The sequence below is a fragment of the Salminus brasiliensis genome, chromosome 3, assembly GCF_030463535.1.
Source record: "Salminus brasiliensis chromosome 3, fSalBra1.hap2, whole genome shotgun sequence".
In the NCBI taxonomy this organism is placed as follows: Eukaryota; Metazoa; Chordata; class Actinopteri; order Characiformes; family Bryconidae; genus Salminus; species Salminus brasiliensis.
In genome coordinates this window covers 39,932,451-39,954,823 of record NC_132880.1, presented here as the reverse complement: position 1 = coordinate 39,954,823, position 22,373 = coordinate 39,932,451, and the positions used below count along the sequence as shown (strand labels likewise).

At 41.2% G+C, this 22,373-nt stretch overlaps 1 protein-coding gene across 1 annotated transcript in view; it reads left to right on the top strand.

Annotated features, from left to right (window-relative positions):
* Positions 1–20,754, top strand: part of slc25a13 (solute carrier family 25 member 13) — a 46,924-nt gene extending 26,170 nt beyond the window's left edge. The window contains exons 12-18 of the mRNA XM_072676124.1: positions 2,108–2,160; positions 3,430–3,510; positions 9,267–9,407; positions 14,552–14,690; positions 17,640–17,798; positions 18,087–18,177; positions 20,064–20,754. Coding sequence (XP_072532225.1) covers positions 2,108–2,160; positions 3,430–3,510; positions 9,267–9,407; positions 14,552–14,690; positions 17,640–17,798; positions 18,087–18,177; positions 20,064–20,241 — 842 coding nt within the window. The 3' untranslated portion in view covers positions 20,242–20,754. The remainder of the gene's footprint in view (positions 1–2,107; positions 2,161–3,429; positions 3,511–9,266; positions 9,408–14,551; positions 14,691–17,639; positions 17,799–18,086; positions 18,178–20,063) is intronic.
* Positions 20,755–22,373: the final 1,619 nt, after the last annotated feature.

The window sequence follows — 22,373 nt, the reverse complement described above, 5'->3', positions numbered from 1 at the left end:
GATATAAGGCACTGTTTATATGCTTGTCCGAAACGAATTAATAAAACATAGTCATTTAACATGGTTCCCATGTGTGAAAACATTTGTTGGGTTCTTTTAAATAGCCATTATTTAACTCTCAATCAAAATAACACTAGTCTGTACTATTTCCAAGGGTAGCGTTAAAGCCAGTGAGCCTTACATTTGGAAAAGATCAAATGATTTACAGAGGGATTCACATCTTACAGATTTACATATAGTAATAGTTGTTAAATAGTACATCGAGTGTACCCATGTGTGTGAAAAACAGTTAATACTGAGAAGTTTTTAATATGCTCATTGTATGGATGTTGTCATGTATGGAAGTCATGGAAATGTCTTGGGAAAATCCCTGGAAAATGTCTCCCTAATAAGAGTGGACACCCTGATTTAGAGTAAGTATACATTTTTGTGGTACTGTCACTTTAACAATGAGAATTATAAATGCGGGCGGAGCTCTATACAGCTGTCCATGATAGGAAGCACATGCATAGCTTTTAGTGACACAGCTCTTTACAGCCGTCTCTCAGGTCATTCTAAATCATGCCGCTTTTAGGACTGAAGCGGTGATGGACATGAGTGATTGCCACATGACATCCATTTAGAACACTAACAGCCTGGGTTTTGTCTATAAGTCTCACAAAAGAACAGCTATGATCGCAATCTTTGTGAAGTTATTTTAGGAGAGTGAAATATTACAGCACTTACTCTACCAAATTCTTGAGTAGCCCTAAGTTTTAACTGACCAAAAAAAAAAAAACTGGTGCAATTTTAGTCTTTCACTTGTATTTCACTTTAGATGCACATTAGTATGGAGACACAGGTGTTAGGTGTGAATTGTTACTGTCCAAGGAGAGGACAAATGAGTGTGAGCTACTGGCCCCTAATGATGTATTATATTAATGGACAGTGCCTCTTTGATTTCACATCAGGGATTAGAGGTATCTCAGGGCATGATAAGGTATTCACATAACATTAGCAAAATATTTTTATAAAATAAAATGAAATGTAAATTCAAGCCGATTGTAAAGTTAATTAATACTTTTTTTCTTCTACTTTTTTTCAAAGTAAAAAAAAGAAAATGACAAAAAATAGAATTCTTCAGGTTCTTCACAAATTACATTTTATTTTAGTTTTTGTTCCAGCCTCACCAATTATAAACAGCTAGAATGGAATAAAAGAACCTTTTTTATCTGCATTCTGCTGCTGTACACTGTGCAAATATTAGGCGTAAGCTGTTAAAATCACAATACCCCCAAATCAGTTACAAATCAGTTTGTCCAGTTGAGTTTGACCAGACCAAATAACAATGTTTTGGAAAGAGGCACTGGTAAGAATACTGCCCATGACGCAGGGATGCATCGTACAATTGAGGTGGGGGTAGTTCAGTGGAAAAATACTGAAAACTGATTAAAAAAAGAACTTAACATCAACGTTTACTGGAGAGTCGGGGACCCAGGGACTTTGTGAACAGGAGGCGGCTATGACTTCGCTTTCTTTGAAACCTCAAGTAAACATGCATCATGAGAGAGCAGTAGGTACTTAGCCGCGCCGAAATGGATGATTACCTTTAAAAAATGATTAGTGCTGTTCTCCCTCTTAAGCTTGCATGCAGACCACACAAACCAGCTCCTTCAGCTTTGCTTAATGATACGTTTGGCCTCATGTTGCTGTGTGGCCAATTTAGACCCTTACTCACCCACACTATTAAGGTTGTTTGTTACTTTTGGGGTCGTGCGAGTTTGTGTTTGTGTTTGTACAGGTTGAGGTTTATGCTCCTGACTTTCAATTCCCATTTTTCTGTTTGTATTCCGGCTAGCAGTCTGTACATTGTAATTGAGGCCTGTGTAAACTTTGGTTAAGCTCGTTTTTAAGGGAAGGAAATAGATTTTTCCTTCACTGTGCCGCACTGCACTGCAAGTGTCCCGAATGCTTGAACACTCCATATCAAAAATGTTTGCTCCTGTGGGGACGATGGGAGGTTTGGATGCATGGAGTCGTCTTTTATATTGAGGAAATTTTCTCCTGGCCGCGAGTCGTGCTTCCTTAAGCTCCTCTCTTTTTTAATCATCTTGTTTCCTAATTATAGGCCTGGTACCGCAGCTTCTGGGCGTGGCCCCCGAGAAAGCCATAAAGCTTACAGTAAGTGCTCAGCCCTCACCACATCAGCCTAGGCCTGTTCACCTTCAAACCACTCCACTCCCCAAAGACGCAGACTGTTGTCCTGTTCTACCCACTGACTTCATTGCACACATACCCAATACCCACCTACTTTTGTCTACAGTGTAAAAGCAGAGAGTAAAACTGTGTAAACATTGCTTTGTTTAGGGATGAAATCACATTTTTGATATTTAGATATTTATGTCAACCCACTGAACTGCTAGAACTTTTTCAGAAGATTCTGTCATTCTCGCCAGAGCTTCTGTTAATGGATTGTGTGAAAACCATGTAAAATGTCATGTCTGACAGTTTTTGCAGCCAAAAAGAATTCTACTTCTCATTGAGAGTTTGCGATGGAGATTGTGTCTTCTGTTTTCCATTTACCACTGATTTCTTATTTGGGATTTGTTCAGTGAGGACAATGAGATCCACCGCTATAAGTAATAATGTAATGTAAACTTTTTGTTCGGACTTTTCTCAAGAGTAAATTTAAGAAAAGTTTTGGGATCTATGAAGAAAATAAAATTCAAGTTCTTAAATATTTTCTTAAATGCTTAATTATTTTATTTACATTTATTTAAACACTCTTTGTGGTTTTCTTTTGTAGCCATTTGTAGCATAACCTGATGGAATTTATGATGGGATTTACAGCGGATCATAAACAATGCAAGACATTTTTAATTCAAGTGAATCATTATTTCCATTACTCAGTTAAATCCGTGCAGTGATAGAGAGAGGGAAACTGGACTCAAACTAAGTACAGTAACAAAAGTACAGTAAAGAAGAGCAAGAAATGTTGGTGAATGAAACAACCAACAGGAAGCCAATCCTGTTTGGGGGGGGGGGGTAACTGTGGCATGATGTCTAAAAGCTGTTATGTTCAATATGTAGATCTTTTAATCTTGTTAAATTAAACATTAATTCTGTGATTCAACCATTTAAACTTTTTAATCAAAATGTAATTACATTTTTTATCATTTCAGATGCTTACCTTCTGAACTTTTACAGTCTAGGAACAGTCTAGTGTGAGGCCGTCATAAAGTAAAGATGTTTGAGTACTTTTTTTACTACTTTTATTTTAACTACCAGATTTTTGAAGAACAATATTTATTCTATCTTTTTTCTTATATATGAAGTTAAGAAAAAAGCACAACTAAGAAGAATTTCTTTCTTAAGATACCTTTGTGAATCTGACCCCTGGATTTTATGCTTATTTGTAAGAAACCTTTGCTTCTATGTTTTCCCTGCCAGGTGAATGACTTTGTGAGAGGAAAAACCATGCAGAGAGATGGAACAGTCCCCCTGCCCTTTGAAATCCTGGCTGGTGGATGTGTGAGTAATTGCTTTTATGTATTTATTAATTTCTTTTTATTTCAAATACACTTCATATGGTACTGTCACAACATTCTGTTGACCTAAAAACAACTAGCTCAGTTTAGCTATAAATCTGAATCTGATTTGAACTCAAAGCCCTGGGGGGGTTCTTTTATTCTTTTGTTGAAAGATTGTAAAGGCCCATCCATCCCGTCAGTCCTTAAACCACATTTTAAACCCTTGTCTTAGTGTTCCCTCACCTAGAGATCACACACAACAGCATCGGTGCAGCTACTTATCATGTTACGCCTTCCAAGCCCGTTCAGAGGGTCACTGACCCTTTGCATTATCAATGAGTCAACAGCAGACCGGGGAGTGTCGTAACACGGCCATTATTTCCATACGCTCTGCTTCCTTCTACACTCAGTGAAGGCAGAGGCACTGAATGGCTTCTGCTAGTTTTTTTTTGTTTTGGGGCTTTTTCATGTAAGACATCCATTTGGACTTCAGAGCCCATGCTTCTTTGAGCTTAGAGTAGCTGGGCCATTTGTGCCCTTTGGCAGTGCAGTGTATGTGTGTGTGTGTGTGTGTTTGTGTGTGTGTGTGTGTGTGTGTGCACGCACGTATGTGTATGTGACCTGACCTAGGATCAGATGTTGCGTGTGAGAGAAGCAGACAGGCCTGCTACCTGAGAGGCTAGTATGTTTGATCAGTGAGCTGTCAGACTGCCCCCTCCTCCCCCAGGTCTGCTCCGACCCTGTGCCATCAGCAGCGCTCCCTCAAAGAGCCGCTTTCATTAGTCTACGTTTGATGGCCGTCGCCAAAGCAGAATATTCAGCAATGTGATCTTCATTTCTACGTGCACAACTGTCCTGTTAAAGAGGATTAATTCTATTTTGTATTTACTTTTCACCTAAAATGTCCACTTATGATGTTTGTTTTTGTATTTATTAAAAATGAGTTTTTACATAATCTTTTTCCAATGTCTTTTTGTCTCTTAGTAATGACCAGGCTGTTTTGTTACATAAAGCAACATTATATAGCATTTGCACCCTAAAATAACAGCTTTAAAGTCCTTGGAATACTCCACTGACCTGTAATATGGAAAATAGAGTCTCTATCGCTGCTACTCAAGGCTTGGCACACTGGTTTCTACTCTAGGTAGCTCCTGAATTATTATTTAGTCCACATGCTTCTTTCTTTCAGCTTGTCCAAAAAAAAAAAAAAGTGTGCCTTTAGGGGTGGCTCAAAGCATGAATTACACTTATTAGCTCTAGGGGAGCCCAGGAAATACCAATTCTGCATTCATGCAGAATCATCCGAGTGTGTTAATAGTTTTGACTGTCAAATATATAATCGATTTGCTAGCATTTATGTATTGTAAGCTCCCCAAACAAAAAACTGTCACTTTGTGTGTTTAAGGTGGTAGTAATATCAGGCCCCTGCAAATAGTGCAGGGATTGTTTGGGGATGGTAAATATCTGCGGGGTGTGTGATGGGATTCATAGATTGAGAAGAGATTGTACAGTGCAGTGAAAATGGGTCGCAAAGCAGATGTCAACGTTTTGCAAAAAGGAGTGATTTGGACATTTGGACGTGTGAAGAAAGTAGCTCTCATTTGCAGGTGTATCCAAGCGTGCGGTCATACAGGTCTACCAGCAGTGACAGAAATTCCAGTCTATTTCATGACTACAAGACATCCTAGTCAGAATTCTGTCCGAAAGATGCTGTAGCACCTCTAGGTATTTATAGCCCAATTATCCTTATGCAGCACCATCTGCAAGAGACTGTAGTTACTTTTATCTTAAACTAATTGTCCAAGGTGACTTTTTTTAAAAAATTTTTTGGCCCAGGGAGATTTTATTGCTGCTTGAAAACATTATTACAATAACATCCTTAATGTCAGCATATTGCCCAGGAAGCAGTTACTGTTTTGGTCAAAGTCCATTTTTTGTTCTTTTGTGTTATTAACTCTTAAGGATACTAAAAGGAAACAACGTTTTTTTAAATAATAATTTGAAGGGAAAGAAGTTTAGCAACACCCAAACTTAATCACTATCTTTGTCACCTTTCTGTCATGAGGTAACAACTGCATTCAAATGCTGTCTATAACTGGAGATCAACCTTTACTTCACCGTGGAAAAAATGTGGTCCACTCTTCTTTGCAGAATTGCTTTAATGTAGCCACATTGTAGGGCTTTCGAGCAGAAACTGCCCGTTTCCAAAGTGCAGCCACAGCATCTCAGTGGGGTTGGAGTCAGAACTGACTAGTCCACTCCAAAACCTGACTGATGGTCTGCAGAATGTCTCTACTACAGAGCAGAACTCAAGTTTCCATTAGTTTTGACAAGTTTCCTGGACCAGCAAAGCATCCCAGCACCATCACACTACCACTGTTTGAATTATGGTCTTACTTTGTAAATGTGGTGTGTTTCTGGCTCTTTGGACCGTGTGATATGAATCTTTAAGTTCTTCTTGGATTCCTCTTGCAGCTCTTCTATGGATCCCATTGAGGTTCAGTCTTTTTCTAAAGGTAGAATACCGAACTTATATAAGGCCTGCAGTTCCTTAGATGTTCTTCTGGGTTCTTTTGTGACTTCCTGGATGAGTTGTCGCTTAATTCCTAAAGGATTTTTGATAGGCTGGACACCTCTGAGAAGATTCACCAACGTTCTCCATGTGGAGATAATAGTTCTCACTGTGGTTTGCTTTTCCTTCTCATCTTTGTTTTGGCATTTCTTTTGATCACTTATAGCTTGCTGGTAGGTCTATTTAAGTGAGGTTTAGATTTAACTAATAACTATTACTATTTAAGTGAGGTTAGATTTAAGGCTGGCAGAAATCACAACCTAGGGGTGTCTAGTCTAGCTGATCCCAATGATCTACTAAATGAAAGATGAAAGATTTGAAGATCTGAAACAATTGTCCCAAAAATGTCGAAATAGGAGAAATCAGAAATACTAATTTTGTATGTGAACCCCAAAGACGGTAGGGTCAAAAGTCTGCATTGAAACATTTAACAGTGTTTACATAATACACCCAACTCTCATTATTTCACTATAAACTACTAATTGAGATAAAATACGATTAAAAAAATAAATAATGTTGACCCTTTAAATGTCACAGACACTTCTTGAATAAACCATCGCGCATACAACAACTGACCCACAGGATCATTTGCGTTGATATTTAGACTGCACATCATGAAGAGAAATGTTCCTCTGAAAGGCGTACAGAGTGGCGGCTTGTGCAGGGCCCAGTGGATGTGTTTTCCCTCGTGTGATTTTCCTGACAGCTTCTTTCATCCATGCTGAGCCCCCGGCGTTGGGTCTGGCAGGCCGCGCCGCTTTTCTCACGCCTCTCCGCGTGCTGAGCGCTCTCGGCCCTGTTTATTGACACTGCAGTCATGGCAAATCAGACGGATTTATTTCGTTTTTGGGGGGAAGACTAAACTGCTGATTTGAGCATGGTGAACAGTCCTGCCTTAGTAGCGTTACAGTGAGGGAGCGAGACGGATGACCAGCCTCATGGAAAAGCCTGGTTAATGCATTTTTGTGAGACTTTTAAACTGTTAAGTGCTCTCCTCTTCTCTCCTCTCCTCTCACGTTGCAGCCTCTGAATTAGACTCTTGACAGTTGCCAAGACTTAATAATTATTTGGTAAGAACAGCATGCTTCGCTGACCGAGAAGTTGGCTGGATGCTTATCTTGTGCTTGCTAGCCCTCATTTGAGGGCCGGGTTACTCAAAATACTTGCACAGCCAATGTAAAGAGCAGTAGAGAGAAGGGGGGGAAACATGGCAGGGATACAGTGACGCTTTGTTCGTTTTCGCTGTGAATTGTAAAGCGATGTAATTTAGCTTGCTTAATGTTATTTTGTCTTTGTAATGCTTTGTTAGTCTGTTGCGAAAAACCTTTTTCCTTGTATCGCTTGGTGCTATCACCAAATAAGTGTTTTTCTTGCTCACCTTTCTCCCCGTTTCTGTGTGAAAACACGCACGTGCGATACCCATGGAGGTGACCATTTGACACCCATGAACGTCTGAGTGAATGTTAATAGAGGGAAGCTAATGTTTGTGCCTGGCACTAAGCTATTGTTGGACTAAGAGGAGTGAAGTGTAACAGAGTGTGAGTAGTAGGAGTGTTTAAATGGCACTGTTTGAATGTGTGTGTGTGTGTGGGCTTGTGTGTTTCCCTGGGTTTTTTGCTCTTGGCAGTAGAGTGTGTTTCAGGTACACCTCCACCACACCCAGCAGCCCTGCTTGCCTCTGGGCCTCACCTTGCCTTGTAATTACGACTGAATTATCGGGCTGCCACCGCCTCTGTCACTCTGCACCCAAATCCCATTTCTCACACTGACATATGGCACCATAGACAGCTCTAAATGCCTTACTCTCGCAGCTGATTGAGCTATTGTCTCCCACTAACCAGTGCCCTTGGTTGTTTATTGTTTGTTTTCTTTTTTGCAACTCTTTAAATTTTCAATTAGTACCCAATTGATAGGAGTGAGCGACCTGGCCTGTGCTCCTCTCTTCAGTTTTAGCATGCTATTTCTTGCCAAAACAAGTTTAAAGAGATCGCTCTTGGGGCTGATGCTCTAATTAACTATAAAAGATCATTTTCCACATAAATAGCTATTAGGTTTTTTTCGCTAGGAGGTGGGAGAGGCAGGCCTGCTCTGCCAGTGTGTGCTCTAATGTCTTCTGGAAGGGAAGTGTGGGTCATTCTGCTTAATTCTATTTAAAGTGCACCTTCAATGAGATGATTATGATCTTTCCCTCCGAATATGGTAATACTTACTAAATGGGTGGTGGTGTTGTTTTTATTTTTTCTTCTTCTTTTTTTTTTCTTTTTTTCTTTTTGAAATGTGCTCACTCGCAAGATTGAGACTCATTTACTACATTCCCGTAAGACAGAGCGCACAATTCCACATTCATATCTCCGAACTGGAAGGAGAGAAAAGAACTAACGACAAACAAACAGTGAGGGCCTTATTTTAAAAAGGAGAGGCTGAAGGAAGGAGAAGAAATCCATGGAAACAGATTTCCATCTAATTGCTACTGTGCTTTCCTGCGTGCAACCTCAGTAACTAGGAGCAACAGGGAAGATAGGGCACTGAGGCGGCAGGCTGCCAGCCTCTCAGGCGAGACGTGTTGAAATGTGGCCGTTGCCAGCCCAGATACGTCTGTGTCAAAGCAGAAGTGTTTTCAAAGAGCCTGCAAGGAACCTGTTCCAGCTTGTGCTGGCTGTTTTATCTGCCGCACAAATGCAAGGTTGGAGCCGCCGCATGGTTGAGGTTGTCTCCTGAAGGCCCCTCGGGGCCTGCATTCTGTCTAATGTCTCAGGCATGGCCTGTCTGTCTGTGGCATGGACAATATAGTCCTGTGTGCGAGCTCGATCCGAAGTATGGAGCTCGCACACAGAGCGCTGTTAAAGGCACTGTCCATTTAGGGCCTTCACAGTACGTGTTAAACAGGAACCTAAGCGAGGAAATTCCTGACACATGGTTAGACCTCAGACCTCAGCTGACATGTCCAGCTGTCCAGTTTGGGCTCTGTTCTTGTTCTTGGTCTGATTTGCTCTTTTCTCATCTCTCACACAAACCTCAGTTGTTGGGGAGGTTTACAACAAACCTTATTGTGTTTGGCTGTTACTCTAGGCTGAATGTTCAGATTTAATTGGTATGTTGACAGAATAACTGAACCACGCCAAGCTTTTCAAATATAAACCTTTTTAGGTATTTAGATTAATGCAGTGTGTGTGTATGTTCTGCAGGCTGGAGGCTCGCAGGTGATCTTCACCAACCCGCTAGAGATCGTGAAGATCCGGCTGCAGGTGGCAGGAGAGATCACCACTGGGCCACGCGTCAGCGCTCTCTCAGTCATCCGTGACCTGGGCTTCTTCGGCCTTTATAAGGTAGGCCCTCTTCCCCTTCCCTCTCGCTCTCTCTCTGTCTCTCTCTCTCTCTCGTTCTTTCTCTCCCTGTCATTTTATTTCCTCTTAGAACGTGCCCTGAAATACCCAACATCCAATATCTAAAATCAATACCTAGAACGTGTCCTGAAACATAAACAGTGTAAAACTTAGGCCAATCAGAAAAAGTTACATCATGCAGCTGTACTATGATGGAGTTTGTTTGACCTCTTACAACCCTGAAAGAGAACAACATCTTCAGCTCTCTAGCGCCTCCCTCCTGCTGCCTGCAGTCTGTTTCACTCTCTAGACTTGATGGTTCCTCTTGAGGCTCTCTCTCTCTCTCTTTCTGTCTCTGAGCACCAGCAGAATTCTGTACACACATGCACCATCACGGCTCAATCGACCCCCTGCAGACTGCTGCGTTAGTCTGTCCGGGCAGCTCTGGCCTCTCAGCCCATGAATGAGGATTCTAATGCTGTTTCTCTTTCTGAGTGCTTATGTTGAACGGAGCATATCTGTATGATCACAGCAGTGCAGTTAGAGCCGCTCTGGGTCCAGCTGAGCCAGCAGAGAGCCGCCGCATTCCTGAGGCTTGGAGAGCAGGCGGCTGTGGAGAGCATTTTGTTTTGGTGTAAACAACGCGGTGGAACTGCCGTGATAGCCTTCGCTCATATCTCATCCAGCAGACTTATTTTATGACATTTTATAGCCTGTTAGACAGTGACCGAGTGACAAGCCTGTGTCAACGGGGTCTAGAGGGATGTTCTAATGATTGAATAAGGGACATAATGATGGCTGCTTTTCTTAGTGTAAAAGGAGTTATTTTAATGAAATTATCTTATGGGTATTATATGTGTTCATCAGAATATTTCAGATTAGCCCTGTATGGTTTTTATAGACAAATTACAAATTACCTTAACACTTTCATGGTAGTGCAGGTAGTTGCCCAGATACAACTCAGAGACAGATCTTTATATTTTATATTTGGACATTGTTTAATCAAATTGAAACATTAGATGTACATTAATGAATATATGGTTTATTATACTTAAAAATAAAAGATGTCCAAATGTAGCCATTGAAAAAAAAACTAAGAGCCAGATTCACAAACTTGTCTTAAAAAAAACTTTTCCAAAGAATGTGCTTTTTTTCTTAATGCTTCTCATTTAGAGATTTTAGACTGTAAGAGATGAAGGTAGAAGGTAGATCTCTAAAATCATCAGATTGTCAGTTGAATTATTAGAATTGCTAGTGTCTAATTACTAGTTACTAGTACTACTAATTACTAGTTACTAAGCTGTCATGTTTTCCAAAGAGAATATTTTTCTTGTTTTGTGCTTTTTCCACCGTCTTGTGTACTAACATTTTTTAAGATTAGTTGTATTCTATTTTTTTCTGTTACTTTTTTGTCTTGTGGCGCGAAGAGTGTAGAAACAAAGAAAATCTTAGAAAATAAGATTATCATTATCTTAAGTTATTTTGGAGAAATTCTTTTAAACATTTTGTTATCCTAAGATTCTGAATTGTTTTCTTATGAAAAGTTTTTGTGAATCCGACTCCTGAGTTGCAGAGTTAAAAAAAATAAAAAAAAAAGAAGGTATGGCATTATTGTAACTCAAATTGATCTCTTGGCTGTAGGGCAATGCTTATGAATATCACATGAATAAAACATAACCAAAATATAATCAGTGCAGGAGTGCTGGAGATTTTAGTACATCATCTGTTCTGCCATAGGCATGTGTGTGTGTGTGTGTGTGTGTGTGTGTGTGTGTGTGTGTGTGTGTGTGTGTGTGTGTACGATATAGGTGGAGATGTGTCCCACTGGTCAGGTAGCTGTCTCCAGGGCTCACCTGTCAGCTTGTCGTGGGAAAGGAGCTTTTATTTCAGAGTAGTGGGGGAGAATAACGTGTACAACGGCCTGTGTGTATGTGTATGTGTGTGTGTGTGTGGGTAAGAATGCTGGATCCGGCCCCTGTACTCTGTCCGCCTCTCTCCAGCTCTGTGGACAATGTGCATTGAGTGCAGAGACGCGCTGCAGCCTGCTTGTCCCAGACGGCCTGGCTCCTCAGGGCCCGGCCCAGGCACAGAGCCGCCTTTGTCAGTCTAATTACCCCGCCTCTCCCCTGCTGCTGCTGCTGGAGCTTCCAGCACCACCACTCCCTACTGCTCCACATGAAGATCTGCACATGCTCTGTACTAGGGATGTCCCAATCAAGTTTTTTCCCCCTTCTTATCCAGGATTTGAGTACTTTAGCAGTGATTGTGAGCAACAGGGTTCCCACATATAACTGGAAAATCTTGAAACCTGGAAATTAAGAGATTGTTCCATTGTTCCAGTCATGGAAACTGAGAAAAATGCTAAATGTGCATTTCTCTGATCAGCCATAACATTAGCACCACTGACAGGTGAATTGAAAAATATTGATTATCTTCATCTACAGGGGCAGCTGTCAAGGGATGGGATATACTACAGCAAGTGAACAGTCAGTTCTTGAAGGTGATGTGTTAAAAGCTGGACAAATGGGCAAGTGTAAGAACCTGAGGCACTCTGACTTGGGCAAAACTGTGATATCTAGACGACAGAGTAGTGAGTCAGAGCATTTCCAAAACATCAGGCAGGTCCTGTGGGGGTTTCTGGTATGCAGTGGTGAATACCTACCAAGTGGTCCAAGAAAAGACAACCAATGAACCAGCGACAGGGTCATGGGCACCTGTGGCTCACTGGTGTGATCAATGGAGATCCCACCTCACAACTTAGCAGGACTTAAAGGATCTGCTGCTAATGTCTTGGTGGGAGATACTGATTGCTAGAGGTATTGAGTAGTACATGCCTTGAATGGTCAGATCTGTTGTGGTGGGACAAGTGGGACTAACTTAATATTAGGCAGATGGTGTTAATGTGTGGCTGGTCGATGTATGTGGTGCTATAATGATACATCAAATAACCATGTGTGTAAAACCTGTTTAATATGCTCAATATATGAATGTTTGTATCTATAGAAGTACTATAAGATATCCTGAAAAGGTGTTTTTTGGGAAAAAGTGTGGGAACCCCACAAAGATTCTGATATTTGTATTTTCATAGATGTGTGTGTGTGACTCAGCTGCAGAGTGCACAAGGTAAGTACATTATGCCTAGTAAAAACAATTTAGATGCAATGCAGATGACTGCAGATGATTTTAGAATGGTACAGTATATTTACTTTATTTTTAGCAAGTACTTGGTGTGACACTTCGGTGTGATCTTATAAGTAAAATATAATTAGATTTTTGTGACATTTTTGAAGGGGAAAAAAAGAACAACATTTTCAAGTGCCTTAAAACTTTCGGGTTGTTCTAACCTGCCTAAAGTATTTATGTCTTTATGGAACACACTGTTATGCTAAATAGGTACATACAGTCTGTACTCTGCACTAGGACATATTGTCATTGTCACATGAAAACCTTGTATCTCCAAAATGCCAATCTTCACAGGAGAAGGAAAAAAAAAACAAACTCAATTTTCAATGGAAGTCAATGTAAAAATATTTTATTCCAGGTCATTTTGGAGCATTTCTATTGGTCCATTCATCATGGAAATGTAACGCAGTGTGAAGTTCAACTGTCAGATTAAAATAGTCAAAAAAGAAAAAGAAAGACAGAAGATTATAGCAACATTAGTCTTTGCAATTATATCAGTAGACTGCAATCTGCAAATGAGCCTTTAAAAAAAATGAATGTGAGCAGCATGAACAGCACCAGATGTTCCAGATGAGTTTCTGTCCGTGTTCTAATGAATCAAGGTGTTTTACATGTACAGTTAAGAACTGTGATCACAGTGCAGGCTGATCTTGTTACGCATGTTACGTGTTGTAAAAATTTGTGAGTCATACAGCAAAGTATAGTTATGATATGGTATTCTTTATCGTGCAGATCTGACACCCACACCTTCACCTTCTCCCCAGCTGTGAAGCTGCCAAGTGGTGTTGTCGAGTTATCGCGCATACAGAGGGCCAGTGGAACCAGATGTTGTTCAGTCTCTGGTGGAGGCTTAGCTGTGTTAGGGCTGCACACCCCTGCATACAAGCTGAAGCCGGCCAGAGCAGATGAGCCAGGCCCAGCCCTCAGGAACAGCAATGATTACGTTATTTCACCCCTCCTGCTTTTCAGCGGGCATGCTGCCCTGAGCAGAGAGCGAGAGACAGAGAGAGAGTGACTTTCAGAAAGAGATAACTCAGCTATCTGTGCTACCTGTGTAGGAGGGGCAGATTAAGCCAGAGTTAAATGAAGCCTGTCTAAAGAGCACTCAGGGCTGGAGTTAAACCCCTGGGCCGAGCACTGAGGCTGTCCAGCTCCTTGGCCTCCTTCTCTGGATGCCTGCCAGGCCAGTAAGGATATGAAACCTTAAGCTTAGACATCTCTTGGTTCGCCTCTCGCATCTAGGAATGACACAGGATGACCCATACAGGTCTGAAGTGGCTGCTGTTTTTCTATACTGTGTAAATGTACAGAATGAACAAGACAGTTGCACAATACATTACATTTGCCTTTGATTTACAATCCGTATCTGACTTTCTTTCATGTTTTAATGTCAAAACGTGACAGGATATATAATATAATATAATATACTGTACTTAATATACTGTCATCAACAGTAATGTCATTAGGTCAAATTAGTTATAAAAGATCTCATCTTATACTAATGACATGTAAGCGAAATTGTAAACAGGAAAAATATGAATTTCTCTGTTTCCACCTGACTTTTTTTGTTTTCAAATTCTTGTTTAAAGTGCTAGAAAATATTGTGGGTTATATTAAACGTTAACAAAAAATGCATAGTTACACACACCCACACCCACACCCACTATCATTCCATCAAGCCTGACTTTAACACGCCATAAACCAAAATCCCAGAATACCTCACAAAACTACAATGCCCTTGTGGTTCCTGAAGGGGGGAAAGAGGCCATTCATCAGAAAACGTTACATTACAGAGAGCAAGTAGCTTTACATCAAGTGTTAAACGACATGGAAAACCGTAAAAAATGGTTGTAATTCTGCCAGTTAAAGTTTACAAGTGTCTCTCTGTGTCTCCTCCCCCTCCCCTTCTCTCTCTCTCTCTCTCTCTCGCTCTCTCTCTCTCTCTCTCTCTCTCTCCCCCCCAGGGTGCGAAGGCCTGCTTCCTGAGAGACATCCCCTTCTCGGCCATCTACTTCCCCTGCTACGCGCATGTCAAAGCGGGCCTGGCAGACGAGGAGGGGCGGGTGGGGCCTGGCAGGCTTCTGCTGGCCGGGGCGGTGGCGGGTAAGCCGCCGCGTGCTCTCCACTAGCCGCCTGCCACCACTGGCTCCGTTGTGGTTGGCCCTAATTAGAGTGCTCAGTGATTTAGGCTGCGTTTTGAAGTGCAGCATGGCTGCCAAGGGTCGGGATATTTTCCACTGTTAATATATAGGAACTGGCAGCCTGAGCTTCTTAGCTGTGTGAGTGTTAAAAGAAAAAAAAAAAATCTCCAGGTCCCCAAGTAGTAGCGCTGCAAAGAGCTATAAACGGGTCTCACAATGTTGGCAGGATCAGGCCAAAACATCCAAGATCCCTGTCTTTCCCCATCGTATATAAAAATATGATCTAGATCTGGTGGTGTTTTTTTTTATGTATATATATTTTAGATTTGTGGTTCCTCTTAAAGAAAACATGGTTTAAAAGGAGACAGAGGCCGCCAAGCCAGCACGGTTTGGAGCAGCAGTAAAGGAGAATTAATATTTATTTCTAATCCCCTTTGCCTGATGGATGTGTCCGATTTACTGCTGTACAAGTTGGCCCTGAATGTGGCGCGGGATGGAAAAGCCATGTATGGTCAAAGCGAGCGCGGCATTCCTGCCTTCCACCAGCGTTTTATTTCTGTCAGTGCTGTTGGCTGGGTAAAGCATGCTTTATGATTAGGTATGCCCATTCGGGGTATATCACTCATTTCACCATTTATCAGCAGCTAGAGCTTGCAGGCAATTAGTGATTTACAGTCGGCTCAGGAAATTGAATTACACGCTCAGTTTACCGGCCATTATTTGTGTGGTAGACTTCTGGATCCTCATCAGTGTATGGCTAAATGTGCCGGCTTCTATATGCAGAGCTCAGTTGGGATGCGTTAAGGCTTGGGTCCAACTGATAAATAGTTTTTGCCAATGCAGTCAGCCAATATTAAAGTTTCACTAATAAACACCCTTTATTTAGGAGTCATTTAGGAGAATTTCTATTGGTCTAATAATCGTAACAGTTTCATATAATGATGGCAAAAATGGAGTTACAACTGGCTACAATGGAGTTTTGAGTTACAACAGCAATATTTAGTAATGTGATTCTAATTATTGACCTAATTTAAGGTTAAGGTGTGTTATCACAGATACAGATCATTGTAGACTCACTTTCAGCCTGTTGTCTAGGTTGTCTGTGTAAATTGCTGATAAGATCTAACCCCAATGATGCAAAAGCCCACATACCCTCCTAGCCCTCATACTTATCCTGGATGAAGGCTTCTCTACTATTCTCCACAAGGTTACAGTTAAGCCGCTGTGCAGGTGGGCTCTCCGGGTCAGCTCTTGAAGAGAGAGACAGTTTGGTCAATCAGAGCAGAATGGCTTACTTGAGTATTAAAAGAAAAGCCGAGTGAATGTGAGCGGACTCGGTGCCGGTAATGACGCTGCTTGTTCAAATGGCCATTGATGATTGAGACCATTCAGTGCTGAAGTGGAGGCAGTGGTCCACAGGCACGGGGGCCTCTGTTGGGGGCAGCCAGGGGCAGCTTTTTGTCACTCTCATTACTGTGCATTGTGTTCCCCCCTCTAGCAGGACAGTATGAGGGTCAATCAGTGGCTCATGCTTTAGCGCTCCGTCAGGGTTTGAATATAAAAGTGAAAATTTTCTCTGATGTTTTCTCTGCAATATTGTTTTTTTTTTTGACAGACTTGGAGATTGTTAATAGGACTGCTGATACAATTGCAGTGGAGAGGAGTAAAGAGATTTGATCAAAAGTATTAGATCATACATGAAAATATGATGTTTAGCTGTATTGTCAGTCATACATTACCAGTCAAGCGTTTGGTCACACCTGCTCATTTAAGGGGTTTCCTTATTGCATTGTTTTGGGGCATGAAAACTATGGAATTACTGCACTATGTAAAGGTTTGTAGACACCTTCTACGCCAACATTTTGTCTTATATTAAGGGTATTAATAAGGTGTGCTTCCCTTTGGTTCAGTAACATCCTTTAGAAATGCTTTTCACAAGATGTTTGAACATTGCTGTAAGGGTTTAATTGCCTGTGATCGCAAGAGCATTAGTGAGGTCGAGTGCTGTTTTTGGATGAATAGTTCTGAATTACAAATGCCATTCCAACTCATTCCCACAGTACTGGATGAAGCTCAATCATTTTAGGGGATTTATACCCATTTAGTAGATTCTTGGCATTGGGCATTTTACTATGTAAAACAGGTGTCTGGATACTTTTGGACATATTTTGCATACATAATTTTTACCATAATCCATGTGTTATTCTCTCTAGTAGCTTCATGAATATCCACATCAGATGCATCAGCACACTTGAAGAATCTTATATGCACCATATGTCCAAAAGTTTATAGACACCTGCTTCTCCAGAGTTCATTTTGAAATTAAGGGTAATAATAGGAAATAGTTTGTTTTTTCCTTTGCTGGTGGAACAGCCTCTACTCCTCTGCTGAGGCCTTACATTAGATTTTGGAACATTGCTGTGAGTGTGATGGTATTCAGCCATGAGAGCATTAGTGAGGTCAGGGACTGATAACAGAGGCTTAGTTATAGATAAAAAATGCCACCCATACTTATCCCAGATGTATTAGCTGGAGCTGTATTAACTCGAGCAAAGTTAGTTCCACTGCCACACAGCCCAGTGTTGAGGGGCTTCATACCTCTCCATCTACCAGATGGAACGGGGCATGGTGACTTCAGACTCATGCATGGCTACTCCAGAGGGTCCTGTTATATTGGCAGTGATTTTCTATGGCAATTAAACAAGCTGTGCATGCACTGTGTCAGAAATGGGTGCACCGTAAGGTAGCTGAACTCACATATTAAAGAAGGTGTCTGGATACTTTTGTATGTATAGTGTATGTTTGTGTATGTATTCCAAATGTAGTTTTTTTACCCTTCTGATGAAAATATGATATTTTTGGAACAATATTTAATAAAACCGCTAAAAAGGTGCATTCTTTCTCTGTTTAGGCATGCCTGCAGCATCCCTGGTGACCCCTGCTGATGTTATCAAGACCAGGTTACAAGTGGCAGCCCGTGCAGGCCAGACTACGTACAATGGACTCATTGACTGTTTCTGGAAGATCCTGAAGGAGGAGGGACCTCGCGCGTTTTGGAAAGGAGCTGGAGGTACCTGCTAATGGACACCTGCACTTAATGATGCCAACCATGAATATAATGCCTTACGATTCACTCATGGCTTTAAAAGTGACATCTTATTTTTCAGTTCTATCTTAATTGTGTGATGGAGCTTTATCAGTGGTGAGGCTCCCTGACCTCTTCATAAGAATCTTTTAGGACTTTCTGAGGGTGCTCTGAATAAGGCCAGACTAAGAGTGGCCCAGCTGATTGAGGTTTGCCATGGAGTGACCGCTTGTTGATCCTTTAATTAAAGGTAATTGATTTTTCTCTTCTCAGCGCGAGTATTCCGCTCTTCACCTCAGTTTGGTGTTACGCTGGTGACCTACGAGCTGCTGCAGAGGTGGTTCTACATCGACTTCGGCGGACAGTAAGAGTCTCTCCTCTCTCTCGTTCTCTCTCTCTCTCTCTCTCTCTCTCTCTCTCTCTCTCTCTCTCTCTCTCTCTTTCTCTATCCCCTGTTCTCTCTCACCTGAACACATGGCTTTATGATAGCCTCTTAACAGGCTGCTTTCCAGACAGCAGAGGCTTTTAATCTGAGATGGGGGGGAAAAAAGAGCAAATAGGGCAAAAGTAATAGGACACGCAGTATGGCCGCATAGAGAAGTGAAATGTCAGGAAAGCTCATTGAAAGCTCATTGAAAGCTCATTGAAAGCTCATTGATGATTGATAGCTCTTTAGAAAAGGCCAGCCTAACATAAAAGACTTTCATTTTCACAGGCGCTTCATTATGGCCTATGGAAGAGGCTTGTTCCTAGAAGAGCGTGTTTCCTTTTTAAAGCTCAAGCTTTGACTGAAGGTTCTCTGTGGTGGACTTTTTTTTTTCCTCTGAATTGTGAGGACCTTGACTGTATGATTTTAGCAGTGGTCAGCAGTGTTGTTACAGGGTGGCATTTTCTACTGTTCTCCTTCAGCCATACTACTCCATGGTTTCTAAGGACGTTGAGACAGAGAGCATGGTTTAAATTTATCCTGTTCCAGTTTTAAATAAAAAAATCTCTATTAAATGTTGGAGTCTGAAATTCTATACAAAATTCATACATCATTACAGTAGTCTGTAGTTCTGTAATTACGGACTGTAGTGCGTCTGTTTCTCAGCATACTTTGTTAGCCTCCTTTCACCCTTTTCTTCAATTGTCAGGAGCCCACAGAGCAGGTATTATTTGATTGGTGGATCATTCTTAGCACTGCAGTGACACTGACAATGGTGGTGGTGTATTAGTGTGTGTTGCTCCGGTATGAGTAGATCAGATACAGCAGTATCTAGTTTCTAAACACCTCAGCATCACTGCTGAACTGAGAACAGTCCAACTAGGTAGGACTGTCCTATAGGGTGGACAGTGAGTGCACACAGTGTTTAAAAACTCTGTGAATCCCACCTTCCGATTGACAATTTCACTTCTCGTTTATGTATATTTTATTATCCCCAAATTATTTTATTTGGTCGGGACGCAAATTCGCTTGCAAAGTTCACCAAAGTTGAACTGGACGTGAACTCGCAGGCAAATTTATTCATCCGGAAGTTGTGAAATTCGCCCATGGTTGCTGGATGTTAGAAGGCTGAAGATTTGAGGGATCAGAAAATTTATAAACCTTGTACATTCAGCAGACAGGTCCTAATTACAATTGGTGACATGCCTCAGTTCTGATTTGCTTAATGGTGAAAGGTCTTTAAAAAGTGCCTTAAAACTTTTTTACACCTGATTATTCATTTATGTATTTGTTTATTTGTTTGTATGTTCTGAAAGACAGTATTTGCATTAGGGTAAAAGTGTTAAAAAGTGTCATTTGGCTAACTTGTACATAAGATATACACGTGTGTTAAACCACTAAAATATTGTAATGATAAAATATTAATAAGGCAAAAAGTGTGTCGTTAATCATACTTTGGTCCAACAGTGCTCTTTCCAATATGAGTTCATGATTTGCTTCCATATTCTGGGTTCCATGCTCTAACCTCAGCTAAAATAGATCAGTGACGTGCTAAAATAGGATCTGTGTCTGTTTGCGTTGGAGAATTTTCAGAGAAACAGCCACGAAACCCTTGTGGTCTGTTCTTCTATCCTGGGTTCCACTGTCTGAAGGGAAAATATTGCTCTTCTATGATTTTAATAGTCGATTGGGCTGTTTATTCCTTACAGAGTACAATGTAAAATCTCTCCTCTGCCTCTCTTGCTTCCTCTCTCGCCCCGCCCACCCCCCCCCTCCTCCTCTTCCTCCTCCTCCTCCTTCTCTCCTTTTTCTCTCCACCACAGCAAGCCATCTGGCTCGGAGCCACCCCCTAAGTCTCGAATCAGCCTGCCGGCGCCCAACCCAGACCACATTGGTGGCTACAGGTTGGCCGTGGCTACGTTTGCTGGCATCGAGAGTAAATTTGGACTGCATCTACCCAGATTTCAAGTTACTGGCACCCCCCATGCAGACCACCCTTGAGGCTAATCTGCCCACCTGTGGGTGGCAGTACTGCGCATTAGGTTGTACTGAAACACACACATACACACACACACCTATAGAAACTCATGCTTGATATTCCTTCTCACTTCAGATGTCCCAGACGTGGAGCTTACTTACTATTACAGGGTGAATCGTGACTTTAAAGCCCAGTGGAGTTGACATGAAGCAGAATATTTTTAAATGCTGTTGTTCCAGTTCTTCGCTGCAGGCTGTAGTTTGTTTGAATTGATTTCATGTGTAAATTGTGAAGTGTAGAGTTTCGGCACATTTTTCTACCATTAGGTGTCATATAAAGGTAGTAGGGCAAACTATAAGACTATAATGGAAGATCTACACTACAAATTAGTCCTCCTCATTTGAGTATGTAATGACTGAAATTATCCAGAACAGATAAGAAAATGATTAAGGGAATCATGATTATGTGAGTTTTGAAATAACACAATCGTACCAGGATGCAGCTATGTCAATAAAAATACATATTTTTTTATATAACTCATTTGTTTCCATATGTTGAATTAACAATTCTGTTACTTCAGGCACTTGAATGTTTCCCGTTGCTGGTCCTGTAGGCGCCTTACATTTTACATACAACCGGCTTTAACTAAGCCAGACATCCCACCTCTCACTGAAGTTCTGGGAGTCTCCTGCAAATTGATAGTGGGCCCCTTACACCCGCAAATTAAATGCAACATCCTGGGAGTGCACATGCACACATACTGGAGTATGTGGGTAGTTGAGCAAGTGAGTATTTTTTTTATATATATATATATATATATATATATATATATATATATATATATACACACACGAGGGGGGGTTTACATAGAGAGGCGGGGAGGGATAGGGATAGAGATAGGGTTATTTATGAGTTTGAAATGGGTGTGTTTGAGCAGGGTGAATACTGAAATGTGAAATGCAGGGTGACTTCTGTATGTATGTATGTAACTGATGCTGAGAAAAGGGTTACTCCTAAAGTCATATATACGGTTCTAGACACAGGTTCTACTGTAGTGTTAAATTACACTATTAACTAGGGGTTGCACAACATCAGATTTATTTGATCATTATTATTTTTTTATAGTCAACAGTTATGTGATGTCAAATGTCAGCTAGTTGCTGATGACGTCATGAATAAATCCACAGGAGACGGGAATGCTTGTCTGAAACAGCCGTGTGCCATTTTGGAGGTATTCTGTGGTCAGGATATTCTGTGGTTTTGTTCTGTACTCAACTCAAATGACCTTTTCGTTTGCTTCTTTTTACAGGTGAAATAGTGTAATCGAGTCGAGCTGTTTTTCTGTCTTCTAAAATAGCCGACGTTAAATAGAAAACAGAGGAAATCCAGCAGAAATGGGTTAATCTGCTTTACTTTAGGAAAGTGTCAGACAGCTATTTGCTGTAGGAATAATCTTTTAGGACTACATCATCACGGTTCCAGCCTACTTTTGTAAAATGTGCTGCTGTGCTGAGCACAAGTTTCTTTGATTACAGCCAGCTTACCTTTGCTGTTAGGACTGTGTTGTTGCCATCCTTCACTCAAATTGTAAACAAATCCTGCTGTGATAAAATGTCCATGGGCTTTATAGCCTAGTTTCAGAACATCTCACAGGTACTATTTGTTCTTATACCGTAAACAAGATGGTAAGCTTGTAATATGGAAAGTACGAGTGAAAACAGCATTCCAAATCTTTGTGGTCGGGTCGATTGGATCAATGTTGTTCATTTCCAAATAATAGTCCCTGGCTTCCTTGCTGGGCTTGTCTCAGTATGGTTCCCTGTCATGTTGCTTCTGCTTCTCCAGTTTTAATGCATCAGTGCTGTTTAAGATTGCAAAAGCTAGTCAGTTCCTACTGCTTTCACTGAACTACTTACTGTAGCAGTACCTCCAGAATGGTGCTTTGGTGACCATATCATCCAGGTGACAGTAATACAGACTTCATTATTGGTAAAGTATTTCCACACATCAGGCTCATCACCCGTTGTCTTCTCTGAGGTTTCATAATCATGTGATCAGCAACTAGTCAACATCAAGATTGAAGTATCATCGCTGAGCAGTAAGCCATTAGTCTGTGCAACCCCTATTAACACTATGAACAGGGCTGGAAAATGAG